Here is a 20,349-nt window from a genome sequence, read left to right as displayed (position 1 = left end):
TATAGAATTGGCAGTGACATGTTTTTTTGTTGTTGTTGTTGTTTCAATACAGTTGTTGGATCCTCCTGAATGTGGCAATGGTTTTGTGGAACAGGGCGAAGAATGTGACTGTGGCTCTCAAGTGGTGAGAACAAGAAGACCAGAATTGACAAATTTGCTCTCAACATCCAAAAGAAATAGAGTATTCATTAATTCATTGTTTTCACACTGTTTTCAAATGTGTTAGTTTAAGGGAACAGAAAGTTGTCTATTGCAATGCTGTGATTAAATTAATGCATTGGTTTTTACCGGTTGTGCTCTCTTGTAGGATTGCTCTCGGGCTGGGGGTGCATGCTGTAAAAAATGCACTTTAACTCATGATGCAATGTGTAGCAATGGATTGTGTTGTAACCGTTGCAAGGTAAGTAATGTTACAATTATTTACATTGAAATTTTCATCTGTATTTTGTGACCATGGGCTGTCAAACTGCCATAATTGTTCACTTTTTAGAACCTGCTAGACCTTGGTGATTAGGCATCATAAAAAATCCATAAAGTAAAAGTAATATCTTCTGTCGAAAAGGATGCAAGTGACTTGACTCTTATTATTTACCCTGCGCAATAAGGCACAAGACTTGTTTTGCATAATTTGGTGCTATTTTCTGACCAGTGCAACCCAAATTTATTAAGGTTTTGCGTCAGGTTGTTTAAATAGCAAATCCATTTGCACTACTTTGTGGACTCGTAGGTGTACTAGTTTAGAAAGGCAATTTTGGCTATATCGTTGTTGTGTAAATGTAGTCCTAGTGCACGTTAGTGAATGCATTAACAAACATTAACCAATAGATCATTATTTTAACAACACAGGCTCATTGTGAAAACTACCCCCTTTTACATTTCTGGAGATCGCAAATTATGTAGCCAAAGCTATGTATGGCTGCATTTTGTCTTTTGAAAACACTGTCAGTTGGGTTTAGGGTAGGGATGATCTAGTCTATCGGTGCTTTTGAAAACAGTATCGCATGGGTTTAGGGAATGTGGTGAGTGGTGTCATCATCGGTCATTCAGTCAGTCAACAGCGGCATCTAGTGGATTAACGCAAGAACAGCTTGAGAGAAACTTGAGATTTGGAAAAGCATACACAGCAGCCTCTGGTTGATTCACGAAAACAAAAACTGCCAAAACAATGTACCTCTTGGGAGGTATTTTGCGAACTCCAGAAATGTGCAGTATACAGTTGAAGTCAGAATTATTAGCCCCTCTAAATAATTAGCCCCCATGTTTATTTTTCCCCCCAATTTCTGTTTAATAAAGAGCAGATTTGTTTAACATATTTTAAACATAATAGTTTTAATAACTCATTTCTAATTACTGATTTATATTATCTTAGCCATGAAATACATAAAGCTTAAAGTGACATTTAAAGGCTTAAAAAGGTTAATTAGATTAACAAGGCAGGTTAGGGTAATTAGGCAAGTTATTGTATAATGATGGTTTGCTCTGTAGACTATCGAAACAAAATATTGCTTAAAATGGATAATTTCAACCTTAAAAAAATTAAAAACTGCTCCTTTTATTCTAGCCGAAATAAAACAAATAAGACAAATAATAAAATATATATATATTTAGACATACTGTGAAAATTTCCTTGCTTTGTTAAACATCATTTGGGAAATATTTAAAAAAGAAAAAATTTTTTAAAGGTGGCTAATAATTCTGACTTCAACTGTATAGGGATACACATAAAAAATGAGCTTGGGTATTATCAAAACACATTTTTTGTTTGATTCATTTTAAATAGATTTGTTGTGCATTTACGCACTAAAAACCAAATTGTTTGTGTTTGTGTGTGTGTGTGTGTGTGTGTGTGTGTGTGCGTGTGTGCGTGTGTTGCAGTATGAGCAGAGAGGAGTGATCTGCAGGGATGCAGTGAATGATTGCGATGTGCCGGAAACCTGCTCTGGAGATTCGAGTAAAGTAATGATACATTTATGTAAAATGTCATGAACAGTAAATAATAAACAGTTATCATGCAATGTGTAATATTTACATATGCTTCATTCTTTTCTCAAACAGTGTCCACATAATGTACACAAACTGGATGGATACATGTGCGATGCTGGACTGGTAAAAATGTTCTGTCCTTTATGAACTATGTTTCTTACTGCAATAATACAATAGTCTACATTGTGTTTTGCATAACACTGGGAAATAGTTTTAAAAACAATCATATAAACCATGTACATGATGTGAGCCAAAAGCAATCCAATTATTTTGTGTGTGAGCGGGTGTGTACAATAATCTGATATTTCTTTTGGCTTTCTCAGGGCCGCTGCTATGGGGGTCGCTGCAAGACCAGGGATGCCCAGTGTCAGGCGCTCTGGGGCCATAGTGAGTAGTATCTCTTACATCATATAAGATATATAGTACTTTAAAGGGGTTATGAACTGAGAAACCATCATTATGAACATTTAATTCAATTCGTCTTTACTCCTATAGTGCTTTTACAATGTAGATTGTGCCAATGCAGCTTAACATAGAAGTTCTAGCAAACTGAAACTGTGTCAGTCCAGTCAATTTAGTTTGGTTCAGTGTGGTTTAATGTTCACTGATGAAAGTCCAAACACTGGAGAGCAAATCCATCGATGCGCAGTCCCAAAGCCAATGGCATTTTCAGAACTCAACAGTTTGTTGTTCAACTAAACGTAGTTTATACGTCAAAACCACAGGTTCTGGAATGTACTACACTGTAATGTCATAGGATGGATAAGCTCTACCTTCTCAGTACATTGTCGCCCACTTTAACTGCACTGCCTGTTTAGAGCTTTAATATGCAGTGCCTTAATAAGACCTTTAATTCTATCATCAGCCAAACCTATTCAAACACAGCGTTCTGATGGTGACGGACAATAAAAGAAAAAGCACAAAAAATCTTGAAAACGATATAAGTGGATGTGGATATCAGAAAACAGTATAAACATATTAATAAAAAACAGTTTAAAAAGATAGTTCATCACCCCTTTTAAAAGAGGATCTCAAAATGTAAAATTGAATATCAATTGTGAATGTAAACATTATGGTTGATTTTGTTTTCTATTGTAATCTTTTTGTTTTAGCAACAGTATTCAGATGATATCTTAAAGTCTTGCTTAAGTCTATGCTTTAACTTTTGATGCATGTAACATTTAATACTGAAGATTTCATTTGAATACCAATAGAACAGTTTTGCCAATTTTACATGATTGTTTCTGATGCATCATGTAAAAATGCCAAAAGTGTTTCATCAACTTATGCATCAAAGTCAAGTCCAAGTCAGCTTTGTCAATTCAGCCTCATGTACAGGACATACAGAGAATCGAAATTGTGTTACTCTCTAGGTGCCTAACATATGATAGTAATACAAAAAGAAATTGAAATTAATACAATTACACATATAATATTATCTAAAAATATAAGTAAAAATAAATATTTGGAAACAACACAATTACTCTTAAGGGCACTGGCAAGGTTTGTGCAGATGCAAAAACAGTAAAAACTGTAAAACGGGACTACCACAGTATTTATGATTTTTATTTTATTTATTTAATTATCCATTTATTTTGATGAAGACTGTTACTGTAGTTATATAGTGTACTTTTTTAAAGATATTTTGTCAGTGGAACAAACTGAAATTGTCATTATAATTTCTCATTAAAAGTGCCAATACTCTGTCATATAATTTTATAACAGTGTCAATAATATTAATGTTAATATTAAATATTAATTAACATTTTAATTCAATTTGTACAAATTGTACTGCAGTGGATAAATGAAGCTGTTATAAAATTCATGACACCGTTATAATTGCCTGATGATAGTCTTGTTTATGACAAATTTTATGACAAGTTATGTTGTTATGACAATGTTAAGTTGTCATGGCAAAGACAGGTTATGATGGATTTATTTATGTCATGATGTTGTAACAAAGAAATTTCAAACAATGTCATCTTTGCATTTTGCATTGATTATGAATGTTTTTTTACAGCCTTACCCCATTCAAGTAATTTGTTGCCAATTTTTTTTTTTTAGCAAAATGTACAATTCATTCTAATAATTATAATTTTTTTAAAATAGTTATTTACATTGTAACATTTTATTAACTGTAACTAATAGAGTATTTGTAGACATGTAGTAGAGATAGTTATCTCATTGCAAAGTTGCTTAAGATCAGTAAAGTTAATTTACTGTAGATACTAACCACCTGTCTACTAATATTCTAACCACTTAAAAGTAATATAAAACATAACCACTTTATATACTACAGTTTCAATAATTCATGTTTATTAATTTTTGTAGAGTCCTATTTGCTTATGTATTGGGGAGCATATTTTAGCATTGCATATATTTTATAGACAGGCTACTTAAAATGAGCTTTTATTTATTATGTATCTTTCTTTAATTTTATGATGATCATCAGTACATTTTACAAAAAAAAAAAAAAAAAATATATATATATATATATATATATATATATATATATATTTTTTTTTTTTTTTTTTTTTTTTTTTTTTTTTGCACTGTATAATAAGGTTTAACAAATTGGTAAAATTGTAGAAAACAATTACTTAATCCAAACTAGAATTAAGTTTAAAAAAAATTCAAAAGAGATTTGAATAAAAGCTTCCTTTGATATTGATATTTTAGCATAGGACAATGTTTGCTAAAGATAGAACTGTTTGAAAATCTGAAATCTGGGGGTTAAAAAAACTATATATTAAGAAAATCACCTTTAATTTTGTTTAAATAAAGTTTAGCAATGAATATTACTAATCAGTTTTTTGAATATATTCACTGTAGAAAATTGACTAATTGAATTAGCATCGCATGTTTAAGAAACGTACAATGTATTTTTGGGTATTCCTGCAAACATACAAGTGCAACGTACGATTAGTTTTGTAGTCCATTTCAATAAAGTGCAGTGCAGTTAAGTGAATTCATAAAGTTTTGTCATAATAACACATATCTCTTGTTAAATTCTAATACTGAATATGCACAATGCTCAGTGTATTGCCTATGCACTGATAGATGCAGCAGATCGGATGTGTTATGAAAAGCTGAACATTGAGGGCACAGAGCGTGGCAACTGTGGTCAGGACAGCAGCTCACACAACTGGATTCAGTGCAATAAACAGTGAGTAAGAAAATAACCTTTCATAACCCGTTCAGTGGTATTCTTTGTCTCTTTCATGCACTTCAAAAAAATTATATGATTGTCACAATGATGTTATTTATATTACTTTAACTTATTTTAATAAATTACTCTGATCTCAACAAAATTGTTTTAGTTTTATTAGGTTTAACCTAATATTTTTAGTCAATTTGATTAGCGTAAGTTGAGGCAGTAAGAGCTTTTACAGTGTGGAATATTCATTATTTTTCCTCCTCGTCTGTATAACACTGTTATTTCTGTCTGTGTTTATTTACAGGGATGTACTGTGTGGTTTTTTATTGTGCACTAATATCACAGTGAAGCCGCGGTATGGAGACTTGCATGGAGAAAGCACAAGTCTCACCATCTACCATCAGAACAAGTACCTGGATTGTCGGTAAATGCATCAATTTGGTTTTGGGGTGGTACTGAGGTAGGAATAGTTGACAAAAGGTGATTAAAATTATTGAAAAACAATGCAATGATCAATTATTCTGTTAAATACCTTCGTTAACACACTGTAAGACATTGTTCAGATATTATTAATAATAATAACTTTTATTTAACCAGGTAAGTTAATTGAGAACCAGTTCTCATTTACAATGACAATCTGGCCCAGAGGCAACATAAAATGTTTTATACAGCATTATTACAGGTTGTAGTCTATCCCTAAGCAAAAGCTGAATCGTGCTTTTGCATTGTTGACTGAGTTGTTTTCAAGAGTCAAGTTACCTTTGAAATAACCCCATACCATGACAGACCCTGGCTTTTAACTTGTTGCTGGTAACAGTCTGGATGATCCTTTTTTTCTTTCGTCCGAAACCCACGGCGTCCATTTCTCCCAAAACAAATGCCTGAAACATTGATTCATCTGACCACAGTACACTATTCCACTGTGTGATGGTCCATCCCAGATGCCTCCGAGCTCAGAGAAGTTGACACCACTTCTGGACACTGTTAACATAGGATTCCTTTTGGCACAGTACAGTTTTCACCGGCATTTGTAGATGTAACTACATTTTGTGATTATTGACAAAGGTTTGCCAAAGTTGTCCTGAGCCCATGTGGTGATATCGCTTATGGATGAATAAAGATTCTTGACGTAGTGCCAAAGGGACCTAACATGATGGTTGTTTAGCTGGTCCTTTACGCACTGAAATTCCTCTAGATTCCTTGAATTATTTAATTATGTTATGCACTATTGAAGGTAAAATATCCAAATGTCTTCCTATCTTCCTTGAGGAACATTGTTGTAAAACGTTCCATTAATTTTCTTACATATTTGTTGGCAAACTGGTGATCCTCTGCCCATCTTTGCTCCTAAGGGACTCGACCTTTCTTGAATGCTGCTTTTGTAACAAATCATAATTACAATCACCTGTTAAAACCACCTGTTTCAAATAAAATCATTATTTAACCAGTTTACCTGATTACTAACCTTAAATTGCTCCTGTCCCAGCATTTTTGGAATGTGTTACAGGACTGAATGACAGGAAAGGATGTATATTTACAAATGTAAATAAGTTGACTAGACATAAAATGTAATATTTAGTGTTTATATTCTCTGCAACAAATTTAACTATTATTAAATTAGAAAACCGATACCTTTTTTCGTTTGTGTTTTCCATATTCCATACTTTCCAATTTTTTTTCGATTCAGGGTTGAATATATATATATATATATATATATATATATATATATATATATATATATATATATATATATATATATATATATATATATATATATTTGAAGTCAGAATTATTAGAATTATTAGTTTTTTTTCTTTTTTCATTTCTTTTTTCATTTGTTTTATTTCGGCTAGAATAAAAACAGTTTTTTATTTTTAAAATAATAATAACTTGCTCAATTACCTAAACTTGCCTAGTTGTAAGTAGACAGGTCTTCAGGAATAGCACTAGGCATCCTGATCTAGAGGTTGTTTGCATTAAGATGTCACCGAGCTGTTATTTGTGTCTTCAGTGGTGGTCATGCAGTGTTAGAGGATGGCACTGATCTTGGGTATGTGGAGGATGGCACACCTTGTGGTCCTAATATGATGTGCCTAGACCATCGCTGTTTGCCGGTCACCACCTTCAACCTGTCATCCTGTCCCGGGTCATCCTTCTCTCTTGTGTGCTCAGATCATGGGGTAGGCTGCTCATCTAACATCACACACTTAATTTACTGCCTGTTTTGATGTCACTGTTTTGAGGTCTACACAATAGATTGTTGTTCATCCTTAAAAGAATTAAAGACATTATGTACAAATTGCAAATTGATAGAACATTGGAGAACCTTTCCAGGATTGGCCGGCTGACCAAAATTACCCCAAGACAGTGACAACTAACCCAATAAGTCACAAAAGACCCTCACTTGCCTCAGTTAAGATGAGTGTTTATGACTTCACGTTAAGAAAAAGACTGGGGAAAAAATGGTTTGCATAGCAGACTTTCAAGACAAAAACAAAACAAAACATAATGGCTTGTCTCAGTTTTGCCAGAAAACATCTTGATGATCCTCAAGACTTTTGGGAAAATACTCTTATATCCCAAAATACTTTTTGGGAAAAATACTGGAATTTTTGTAAGGTGTGTTTTTACACCAACAGTAAAATGTGCTGGTGGTAGTCAGGCTTACATTTAAAAAAGGGTCCGGCCTAGTCAAAGTCCTGACTTTAATTCGAATAAGATGCTGTGGCATGCTGTGTTCATGCTAAAAAAAAAAAAACTCTAATGTGGCTGAATTACAACAATTCTGCAAAGATGAGTGGATCAAAATTCCTCCACAGTGCTGTAACAGACTCATTGTAAGTTATTGAAAATGTTTGATTTCAGTTTATAAGAGTGGCCCAACCAGTTATTAGATTTAGGGGCAAACACTTTTTAACATGTATCTATGTAATTTTGTATTTTGTTTTCCCTTAATAATAAAAACCTTTCATTTCAAAACTTTATGACGTTAACTTGTGTTATTTCTATGACTAATATTTAAATTAGTTAGGTGATCCGAAACATTAATGTGTGACAAACATGAAAAAAAAAAAAGAAATCAGTAAGGTGGCAAACACTTTTTCACACCACTTTATATTTAATATTAAATACACATCATAACAAATATTTTAGATTTAACAGTATGCAGAACACACTCATATGCCTCTCTTATTTGACACCAGTTCAGATTTTCAGATAATTAAAAAAGCTTATATTCTAAAAAATGTGGTCATAAAATTGTCATTCCTCTTTACCTCATTGACGGTTAGTGCAGATAATTTACTGTAGTAATGTAAGAAAATGTTTTTTCTTTTTTTCCCACTTATGTAGACATTCCCTTTCTGTCTCTTTTTTAGACTTGCAGTAATGAAGTAAAGTGTATCTGTGACTCAGACTACACCGGGAAGGATTGCAGTGTATATGACCCCATTCCAGACCCCCAGCCTCCAGATGGTCCTGAGAAGTACAAAGGTTGATAACACATTTAGTCAATCCTTAGTTGTACTTTTGCTTTCTTTGTTTATGTTTGGAATGAAATACTAATATGTTCAGCAGTGTTACTACTTGCTAATTTAACTAACTTACAAGCTGTAACAACCTTGTGTATGTATTTAGAGCATACATCAGACATCCCACCCTGCAAAAACTCATTTCAGGGAGTGAGTACATGTTCTTGACAAGCGATCAGATATGTGGTCGTAGCCTGCAAAATTGGCAGCTCCAATTACAGCAGTGATAAAGGTACTTTAGTACTCTAGTAGAGGTACTTTACTGTGCTATGTGTGTAATTTCAGGCTTTAAAGGTATATCACCACATCTGATATACTCTCCTGATCTAGTTTGCTCCTAAGTGTTTTCTGTCTTGCATCCATAATTTCCAAGATAATATCACACCATGCAGCTACTGTGGATATTTGGGAGTCTCCTGGAGCATCTTGAAGATGTGGGATGTCTTGTGTATACACACAAACACACACACAATAATAAACAACAATATTATTACATATGGATGTATGTGAAATACATAGAGTACAGGTGTGAATAAGTCTTGAATATTTCAACATTGTATGTAAATTTGAGATATTTCTTTAATAAAAGGGTTGGTAAAGTTCACAGTTTAAATCTGAAATAAATTGTAATTTCGGCAAAATATTCCAATATTGGAGAACATGCAAACTCCAAGGCCAAATCTAGGACTTTCTTGCAATGTGAAGCAGCTTGGCTCATAAATATATAGAAGTTGCCAACTACTAAATCGTGTTTTAGAGAGGACTTCTCAGAAAGCTGCATAATTTAATCATTTGACCATGGATTTTCTGAACACATATAGAAATAGATTAGTCTAAAAATTCAAAAATATTCATAATTCATAAATTTAAAAAACAGTTTAGATATACCCAAATCTAATTTGTGAATTCAAAAAACAATTCAAACATATGTAAATCATATTTTTAAGTTTAAAACATGATTCAAAAATACCCAAATCCAATTCATAAATTAAAAAAACGATTATAAAATACACAAATCCAATTCAAATCCAAACACATCCTTTAAAGAAGTATAAAAAACAGTACCCACAATAACACATATCAGAGTAGTTTGCACAGCATCACTTTTTCTCTGTATATTCCCCTGAGACCTGCTTTCATCATCGAAACACAAATTAAGATATTTTAGATAAAGCCAGGGAGCTGTCTCATCCTCCCTATACAGCAATGATCTGATCCCTAGACATTCAAAGTTTAAAAAAGAAACAAAAACATTGATTGTATAAATCACACAAAGTGGTGTGTGTTTACTATGAGCAATATGTCCATTGCGTGCTGCAGTGATAGAAAAAAAGTGGAAGAGAAGATATAACATAAAAGTGGTATTTCCTATTTTTTTGGTTTAACCCCCCAAAATCCCATGGAATGTTTTAACAATGTTTTTGTTCCTGCTTGTCGTGTGATTATTGCTTTATATTTAGGACGAGGGATCTTTCAGGTTTAAGAAAAAAAAAAAAAACTAATATGTTAAGATGAGCAAAGGTCTCAGGGATTTGGAATGACATGAAGGTGAATAGTTAAGAACTGATTTTTTTTTTTTTTCTGGAATAATCATTTAAGTAAAAAGAATTTAATTGAAAGTGTAAGACACCAGATAAACTGATTCGCCCAGCCAAGTCAGATTGTCTGAATGAGCTAGCAGTTCAGATTGGGAGCTCTAGTCAGAGCTGATGATAACTGATGTAAGCAGTGAGCATTCTGCAACTTTTACCTGACTCCCAGGTGGGATTCTCAACATCGCCTTGGACAATCAAATAGGTCAAGCAACAACTTGATAAAGAGATTGAAGAAATGACTGGGTTCATAACTGATATATAAATAACTCTAATTGGGTGATTTGGTTTTTGAACCATTGTCATAAAAAAAAAAAAAAATTATTTTCAAATTAAACAGTCACAGAAAATTTGACAGACTTCAATGAAATTTAGTTCCACAAAAGAATACAGATGTTTAGGGGCTGTAAATTAATCAGATGTCTTTTAGGTATCAGGTTCTTTATTAGAGGTCAATGAAAAAGCAAATGTTATCACAAGATACCACCGCCTCTTACTCCCGAAAGCATAATTCTTGTTCTCTGTCTGTCAACAGGTCCAAGTGGTACAAACATCATCATTGGCTCTATAGCAGGAGCGATACTATTGGCAGCTATAGTACTTGGAGGAACAGGCTGGGGCTTCAAGTAAGACGTAAAATCGATTTAAACACTTTAAAGCCATTTAAGTAGCTTTAATATATTTCTCTTGATAAATTATTAGTGAAAAGACAAAGCAGCCTTGGTGGTGAAAGTATATTTTGTTTCTTTTTTTGTTTGTTTGTTTGTTTGTTTTTTATAGGATGTTTCTAAAAAAAAAAAAAAAAAAAAAAACCTTTTCATGAATATATCTTGAAATTCTTAAGAAGCAAACAAAACAGACAAGACCAGAGGGCTGTATGAAGCCAGATTAGCTGTCTTGCCAGTTAAATTTCAGTTTAGTTCAAACCAATTCTGGGGTTTAGGTACCATGAATGTTGCTCAACTCATCTTAGCTGCTCCATAAAACCATTACAACAAAAAGTAGTTAAAGTTGAGCTACATTCATGTTTCCTAAAACCCAAGGTTGGTTCAAACTAAACTGAAACTTTACTGGCTAGCCAGCTAAACCTAATGGACTCATTGCATGCGGCCGCCATTTTTAAAAGCAAAATCAATGCTGTGGTGGGAAGAAACCCAGAGTTATCATTGGGAGTTGCATAGGAACGTTGTGTACCTGGCTGTATATCTTATCAGCAAAGAAAAAGTGACACAAATTTACCCGAAGGTCCATTCTGATTGAATGGTGAAAATAAAAAGGGATATCAGAGCTCATTTTCAGCTAAGTTAAGGGAAATGTGACTGGTTAGCTACCGTATTCTTTCCCAAACGCATGTTTTAGATGCTATTTATCTAACTCAAGTTAATGAACTGATTTTTCATTATATTATACTTGTCTCAATAGTGAATTTAAAGAAAATCTGTCAATTTCACGCCAACATTTAAGGCACTGTTGATTGCTTTCTTAAAACAGCGCTGATTTGCCATTGTGTTCACATGCTTAACAGAAATGATTGTGATTGGCCGTGAAAGTCATCAGTTTACGCTCCGCTGTTAACCAAGTACAAACACAGACGAGCGATCTGCTTGATGACTCGACTGATTTTCACGGCTGCTTCGCGCTTCAGTGTTTGCGTATCTGTGTTTGCACTGGGTCAAGATCGGTAAACTGTTGAGCACTGGTGAACACTATAGTAAATCAATGCTGTTTATAAACGTGCTCAGTGTAATAGTGTTGTCATGTCGCTCTGTAGTGTTCAACATAAGGGTGTGCTGCAGAGGTCTGCAGTGTTTTATTGCTCACCGGGTTACATATTCTTAAGCAGTAAAGCTTCCCCACGGTGTTTAATTAGTGCCATGAACTAAAGCCTAGGAGGACACTTGAGCATATTACTCTTAAAGAGATTGTGATGTTGTTTGATGTTAAATTGCTTTTAATTGTTTATAATTAAATTAATGTTTATATCATTTCTGCATTTTGAAATCTTGGCAACAGTTGGAGGTTTGTAGTCCACAGCATTATACTGCAATGTTTACAGTGCTGATCCTATACTTTAAAATGGCGGCTGTGTGAAATAAGCGTATTCATGGTGCAGGCCCCAGATAGTGCTACATTTTGTTTGAAGTTTTAAGAAGTCTACAGTACTCCTACACATTAAACTGTGTTCATTGCAACATGTACTGATGATACTGCAGATGCTGATCATTCTTATTAAGTGCATATCAAGCTGCATGTACACTCACCGGCCACTTTATTAGCTCCAACTGCTTGTTAATGCAAATTTCTAATCAGCCAATCACATGGCAGCAACTCAGTGCATTTAGGCATGTAGACATGGTCAAAACGATCTGCTGCAAATCGAGCATCGGAAAGGTGATTTAAGTGACTGAATATGGAGCATGTGGAATGTGGCATGGTTGTTGGTGCCAGACGGGCTGACCTAAATATTTTAGAAACTGCTGATCTACTGCGATATTCACAAATGTTTAAACTTCAGTGTTTATTAGGATTTGTCTTTACAAAAGAAAGGTGATATTATAATGTTTCATTGCGGTATTTAATGTGATAGTGTCTTTTGCATCTTAACTAACGAAGTCTTATTCTCTGTCTGTTTTGTTTATTGAATACAGAAATATCAGAAGAGGAAGGTATGACTCTGCCCAACAAGACATGATGTGATGGCATAAACCATATTCATCTTCCACATATTACACCATTTTCTGTGTCTTTGTTTGCCAGTTAGTTTCTGCTTTGTTTTATTTAAAAAGGTTTGCAATACATTTATTATAATTTTAGTACATTCATCAATGCAAATCACTTTAAATTTCATACTTGATGTGCGTTATAATGTTACTGATGTTATATTGTGTTTCTTTTTGTATAAAAAATAAAAGTTTAGAGTGTATTTATTGTTAGAGTTAGGTCCATAAATATTTGGACATTGACTCAATTCTAACATTTTTGACTCTATACAATAACACAATTAATTAGAAATGAAATGAACAAGTTGTGCTTTAACTGCAGACTGTCAACTTTAATTTGACAGTATTTGCATCCAAGTCAGGTGAACATTGTAGTAAATACAACTTTGTTTGTATATTGGCCTCCCACTAGTTAAGGGACCATAAGTAGTTGGACAGAATTTTAATCATAAATCAAACTTTCACTTTTTAAAGTCTGAAATGCATAGACAACACCAGATGCTGGGTTACATGCCTGGTAGTGCTCTGCCATTCCTCTACAGCAACTGTGTTCAGTTCCCGCTTGTTCTTTGGGCATTTTCCTTCAGTTTTGTCTTCAGCAAGTTAAATGCATGCTCAGTCGGATTTAGTTCAGGTGATTGACTTGGCCATCATATAGCTTTCCACTTCTTTCCCTTGAAAAACTCTTTGGTTGCTTTTGCTATATGCTTTAGGTCATTCTCCATCTGCACTGTGAAGCGCCATATGAGCAGAAAGTATGAGCAGAACATATTGCCTGAAACACTTTAGAATTCATCCTGCTGCTTTTGTCAGCAGTCACATCATCAATAAATACAAGAGAACCAGTTCCATTGACAGCCATAAATGCCCAGGCCATGTCACTACTTCCACTATGCTTCACTGCATAGGATTATGAGCAGTTCCTTTCCCTCTCCATACTCTTCTCTTCCCATCACTCTAGTACAAGTTATGTAACACACATAAACCTACCTCCTGCAGAGTGTTCTTGATCTGGCAAACTGTTGTGAAGGGTGTTTTCTTCACCAGGGAAAGAATTCTTTGGTCATCCACCACAGTTGTTTTTCATGGTCTTCTGGGTCATTTTGGTGTTAGTGAGCTCAGTAGTGCATTCTTTCTTTTTAAGAATGTTCCGAACAGTTTTTTTGGCCATGCCTAATGTTTTTGATATCTCTCTGATGGGTCTTTGGATCTCATCTTGAGAGTTGATAGTAACAGATTCCAAATGCCAATAGCACACTTGAAATAAACTCTAGACCTTTTATCTGCTTATTGTAGTTGGGATAATTATGCAATAACAACCCCTGGCCATGGAACACCTTAGAAGCCAGTTGCCAGTTGTGTACTTTTGGAACCTTAACAAGTGGGAAGCACATTTGCAAATTGTTTTAATTCCTACAGCGTTCACCTGATTTGGATGTGAATATCCTCAAATTAAAGCTGACAGTCTGCAAAAGCACATCTTGCTCATTTCATTTCAAATCTATTGTTGGTGTTTAGAGCCCAAAATGTTGTCAATGTCCAAACATTTCTTGATCTAACTGTATATGTTATATTTTACTTTTTTGCTTATTCCTGAGACTCATCTACACATACTGAAATAATTGGAAAAGCCAGGAACGATCTCTCTCACTGCCTCCATCTGTGGTAACTTAGATATGCAACAAATGCAAAAAAAAAAAAAAAAAACAGATTTATTTTTTGTCAATCCTTTTTTTGTTTGTTTGTTTATAACTAGCTCTCAGTGTTTTTCTTTTGCTTGCTAGACATTTAATTTTGCCAAGTGCTTGCATAATGTTAGCTAATAACTGAGGCATTTGCATTCATGCTGAATAAACAAATACGCAAACACAACTCATTTGCTATGGCATTACTCTTATGCAGCAATTTTTATTATATTATATTATATTATATTATATTATATTATATTATATTATATTATATTATATTATATTATATTATACCACTGTGTGTTATAAAATTAATGTAATGCTGCTATGTCAGTGTTTTGATATGGATGCTTAAAAATTTGATTGTATGCAAATTCTCATTTCTTCAGTGTGCTACCTTTAGGTGTTGGTTTTCTAGAATTACTTTCATAAAAGCATAATTAGGGACCTTTGCCTTTTAAATAATATTGCATCAATAGAAGCAAATAGAATTGCTTCAATGGTTGCTTCATTGGAGTCAAATAAACAGTCTAAACTGCAACGCCCATCTAATTGTATCATTTGACAAATTGTTTCTTCTTCTATTTCCTTCTTTTCTTTTTCTCTCCTCAGATCTGGAGGGGGATAAAGCATGCCATCTGCTCTTCTGTGCATCTGCACTGTGTTCTTTAAACTTTGAGGGAAACAGAAGAAACTCCAGATGTCTTCCACTCTCTCACCAAACTCCAGTGTCACTCTCTCCTGTCTTTCCACTTCCTGTTACTGCCTGTCACCTGTTGCCTAGAAACACTTCAATACATCCCATGGTAACATTCTTTAACTGATTTCAATGATGTTACTTTTTAATAATTGGTTTTGCCCTTTAAACCAAGCACAGAAAATGGAGTCATCATTTACGCATGTCGTTTTGTTGTCATTGACGGAACAAAAAGGTGTTGTGTGGACAGTTCTTATTGTTGATTTCCCAAAAATGGACCAAAAACACCATAAAGATCCGGGCTGTGTTATATTACAACTTGGGTGTCAAGATGCATCATGTCAGGTAAATAAATCAAGAATAAATCCAGTTGTAAAAAGGTTACCACATTCAATGCAGACATCAAGATTACTATGCATAATCCTTTTAAACATTTTAAATGCTAAAATGCTATCATTTTCAAGTATCCATATTTTCCATAGAGATCTTCCCTAAAGATTCCCCAATAGGAAATTCATCTCTGAATATTTATGGAAGTCCCATTGGGAATCCAAAAACAATGTACTCTCTTAGAATGGAAAGTCTGTTAGCATTCCATGTTTACCCTCATACTTCTAATACATCTCATACGTCTAATATCTATAATCATGCTGCTTTTATGATTATCCATAATAGTGCATAAAAACATGCATAACCATATGAATGTACTTTTACCTGATAAAAAATAAGGCATTGCTTGTGTTCAATGTAGTTATAGTTTTCATCAGCACATATCTGAGGAATGGCAAGGTCATTGTGGTAATATATACTGTTGAAGTCAAAATGATTAGCCCTCATGTGATTTTTTTTTTCTTTTATAAATATTTGCCAAATTATGTTTAGTAAGGAATTTTTCACAGTATTTCCTATAATATTTTTACTTCTGTAGAAAGTCTAACTTGTTTTAATTTAGCTAGAATAAAAACAGTTTTTAATTATTCAAAGTCGTTTTTAAGGTCAATATTATTAGCCCCCTTTTTTCTCTCAATTGTCGACACAACAAACCACTGTTATACAATGATTTGCCTACATACCCTAACCTGCCTAATTGACCTGGTAGCGCCTTTAAACTGCACTTTAAACTAAATACTAGTATTTTAAAAAATATCTAGTAAAGTATTATGTACTGTCATCATGGCCAAGATAAAACAAATCAGTTATTAGAAATGAGTTATTAAAACTATTATGTTTATAAATGTGTTGAATTTTTTTTCTTTCGTTAAACAGACATTGGGGAAAAATATTTAGAGGGTATTGGGTAATAATTTTGACTTCAAATGTATATGTATATATGAATATGTGGGACACTGTTTGAATGCACTGAATTAAAGATATGTATATAATGTATATGACAGCACTATATTGCCCTTTGACTGTAAAAATTACTAACATAGTCAGATTTAAGCACAAAAGTACTTTTTTAGGGTCAAGGGTTAATACAGCTGGCACTGAAATACAGTTAAACCATGCAGAAAAACAGCTTTTCTAGTCATTTTTGTTATACCAATCGTATCTACTTAGTATTCATAGCTTTGAGTGATGTGACCAGAGCAGAGACCTGAAGGGCAAAGCTGTGGTACAGACCTGTCAAATTTCCGTTTGTTTCAGATATGTTACAAACACTTTATATAAATTATATTAATCGCAAATAAATTATTTCTGCTCTATTTAAAGCCCCCAGATGAATATACATTTTTGAAAAACTATCCCTAGAAATATGTACTATAATAAAACAAATCAACATTATTACACACTCATACACACTCAAAATTATATACATACATCTGCTAACTATAGCTCTTATGTAAACACAGGCTCATTGTGAAAAAGTATCCCCTTATACATTTCTGGAGATCACGAATTATGTAGCCAGGAGTACGTATGGCTACATTCTGTCTAAAAAATGAATGCAGTTCCAGAAAGCTAACTTCTGTATGGAACGGCTTTTCCTGCTGTTACCAGTTTGTTCAGTGGCTCGCATCATGTGTCAGCAGACTTGAGATGCAGAGAGGAGTTGACCATGATGATGGGGTTTAAGTCTGGCGAAGAACGGTTCCAGAAAGCAGGTAAGACAAAAACAGAAGCCAAAACATTAAATAAAGAAATAAATAACAGGGTGAGAATGTGGTAAAATCTGAAAACAGTAAAAATTAGGGGGCTTTTCTTCTTCTTGATTGCTTTTCAAAACAGTGTCGTTTGGGTTAGGAAAGTGGGTGGATGGGGAATCGGTCTGTCGATTGGTCAGTCAATCAGTTAGTCAGTTGACAGCGGCCTCTGGTAAATTTATGCGAGAACAGCAGTCGTGAATGGAGAGAAATTTGAGATCTCAAAAAGTGTACACCGCAGCCTCTGTTGGATTCGTGAAAACAAAAACTGCAAAAAAAAAAAAAAAAAACTGCAAAAAAAAAAAAAAACATACCTCCTGGGATGTATTCAGCATTTTCCAGAAATGTATATAGGTGTACATTTTCAGACGGAGCCTGGGTTGTCTTATGTCCAATCTGTAAGTTATGATGGTGACCCGTTTTGGTGTAAATAATGAAGCTATACTGAATAATGTTTAAGAGACTGAGACTGGCTGCAGAATATTTCCAGAATACACCTTTTTATACAATTGCTTCCTTAAGAATTTTCTTTTTTACCTTCAAAAACGAACAAAAGTACTGTAATAAAGGAATGAGCCAGTTACTGAAATGAAAAGAGTTAGTACACAGTGGATACTTCGATTTTAACAGAGAAAATGTTTTGAAGTGTCTATAAATTATTGGCAGAAATGTGTGTGCTTTTTTCATACTGTACACTTGTCAACATGTTTGAAATTATTGTGTCATCGTTAAATAACTAAAGTATCCCTGCAACCTATTTTTTTGAGCAGAAACAAGTAACAGTTATTTAGCAATATTTGTAGTTTTCTCAAATTTTCGTGTGCCTTCAGCAAAGATACATTCACCAATGGTAAGCCTGTTTCAAATGTTTCTTTAATGGTAGGCATGCTCATTAAATGTTATCAAACGTGCACATAATGGAACACATGAGACTTTGGTCCATATTTAAATGTATTTATTTACATAAATGATGTAAAATTTTGATTTCTGACCACCTATTGTCTGATATGTAAATATATCCTTTAAAAACACAATCACACATCTACACCAAATACAAAGCAGATGAGTTTCCAAAGAAAGACACAAATTCTTTTTGTTTTCTATTTATTTTTGTGTGAAACACGTCTGGAACCTGTTCTAGTACTATACAAATAATAATACTTTGAGCCGTGTTTTCAGGCAACTGATAGCTTGAGTTGCATGTTTTTGAACCTCAGTTGATAAACCATGAACTTGATAGTTGCTGAGAGGAATTAAAGACAATCTAGTAGCTGATAATGTATTTGAAATATATTGCCTTCAGTCACATTCCAACATTTCATTCAAATCACTGTGTATTTCATTCACTGAGTTTCAGTGTTTTAGCAGTTTTGGTGTGAATTTGAATCTATAGATTTCTATGTCTAAAGAGTTATTGTGGAAATATTATACTTTGTAATGGTTTTCAAACTATTTGATTATTAGATAAAAATTACATCTCAGTGAGAGTGATTTCAGGTTCAGCTAAAGCTCACGGCAAATAAGAACTTTCCTCTATGATGCAACGGCAGTTTGTTATGAACATTTAAATCAGTTAGCACTGTGTAAGAGGCAAAAAAAAAAAAACACCTAAATTAAAAAAACCTAGATTAAAAAAAAAAAAATTGCAATTCTCTTCTTTCCATGACTTGCTTGATTATTTGTTGTATTACACTGAACAGGCTGCCAGCAAATCAAAGCTTGTTTTTTAAAAAAAAAAGTTTCTGTCACTAATATTTTGGGGGAGACTTTCTCAGAATGTATCAGCGACAACAACAACAGACCAGAACAATGTTTCTTTTTAGGTATATTATTATTGTCTGTATGCAAAGGTCTAAATGTATTTGTAACACACACACACGCACAAAACACAAAACAAAATGTACTAGACACAATTTTTGTCATGATTTGTCAAATTTCACAAATACGAGTATCTACTGTGTAATATGTAGTTATAAAACTTCAAGAGTAGCAATGTTTTATTGTATATTTGTGTATAATAACAACTGCCATACAAAAAAAAAAACAAGTATTCCTGGAGAAACGTCTTCCGGGGTGTAAGACTGTGTGTAAATATTGTAATAGCTCACCTGAAGCTTAAACTTATGAATGGAAGAGAGGCAGACACATTGATTTTGTCCTCTCAGTTGCCATATAAAAATGGATTCTACTCAGCATGCGTGAGTGAAATGTTGAAAACAACTTGTTTCTCTCTCTCTTTTTTTTTTTTTGTTATTCTCAGAGATGAGATGCATTGTAATTTGCTTTCTTAAAAAAACACTAGGAATGTTGACAAAACTTGCAAGTTATAAAACTTAAATAAATAAAGACTTGAACATTTCTTGCATTGTTTTTAATAAACTATTTTAAGTATGTGAAAGTTATCTTTCTGTAATCCCTTTCAGCTTTTCTTGCAGTGTTCTTCACAGGAAAAAAATACATTTGGTATTTAATCAAACTACTTATTGAGCTGAAACAACACAATTCTTGAGGGTTTTTTGGGACAACTTGATTGTTTTATGCTCAACAAACTTAAATTTGTAAAAACATTTAGATAAACTTGTGTTAGGACAACATGACAGAATTTTGTGCATTCTTGCATTTTTTTACAGTGCTGTGCTAGTTTATCCAGTCACCTAGAAAATTGCAGTACCAAGGATAAAAAAAATACAACTAATAAATGATTTAGCAATGATGTAATGTATATGCACTGTAAAAGCCAACGGTGAAATTTAGCGAAAATTAATTCTACTCATTTGAAAATTTTTGAACTCTGTGTTGAAGGTAATGAGTTAAATACCTCATTACGTCCACTCAAAT

At 33.5% G+C, this 20,349-nt stretch overlaps 1 protein-coding gene across 11 annotated transcripts in view; it reads left to right on the top strand.

The window, feature by feature from the left end:
• adam11 (ADAM metallopeptidase domain 11) overlaps positions 1-19,924 on the top strand; it is a 74,417-nt gene extending 54,493 nt beyond the window's left edge. For 4 of the 11 annotated variants that reach the window (XM_087275988.1, XM_087275987.1, XM_087275983.1 and 1 more), the window contains 12 exons: positions 53-124; positions 308-400; positions 1,876-1,956; positions 2,056-2,106; positions 2,307-2,370; positions 5,044-5,149; positions 5,445-5,564; positions 7,152-7,320; positions 8,518-8,632; positions 10,798-10,888; positions 12,911-12,928; positions 15,283-19,924. In XM_087275988.1, the coding sequence (XP_087132114.1) occupies positions 53-124; positions 308-400; positions 1,876-1,956; positions 2,056-2,106; positions 2,307-2,370; positions 5,044-5,149; positions 5,445-5,564; positions 7,152-7,320; positions 8,518-8,632; positions 10,798-10,888; positions 12,911-12,928; positions 15,283-15,298 (996 nt within the window). In that variant the 3' untranslated portion in view covers positions 15,299-19,924. Of the gene's footprint in view, positions 1-52; positions 125-307; positions 401-1,875; positions 1,957-2,055; positions 2,107-2,306; positions 2,371-5,043; positions 5,150-5,444; positions 5,565-7,151; positions 7,321-8,517; positions 8,633-10,797; positions 10,896-12,910; positions 14,855-15,282 lie in introns of those variants that run through there. The other 7 variants (XM_087275985.1, XM_087275984.1, XM_087275981.1 and 4 more) reach the window with 2 other exon arrangements.
• Positions 19,925-20,349: the final 425 nt, after the last annotated feature.

Source organism: Danio rerio, chromosome 12, assembly GCF_052040795.2.
Source record: "Danio rerio strain M-AB ecotype USA chromosome 12, GRCz13ab, whole genome shotgun sequence".
Lineage (NCBI taxonomy): Eukaryota > Metazoa > Chordata > Actinopteri > Cypriniformes > Danionidae > Danio > Danio rerio.
The sequence above is the reverse complement of the archived record's forward strand: the minus strand, read 5'-3'. Positions and strand labels throughout refer to the sequence as shown.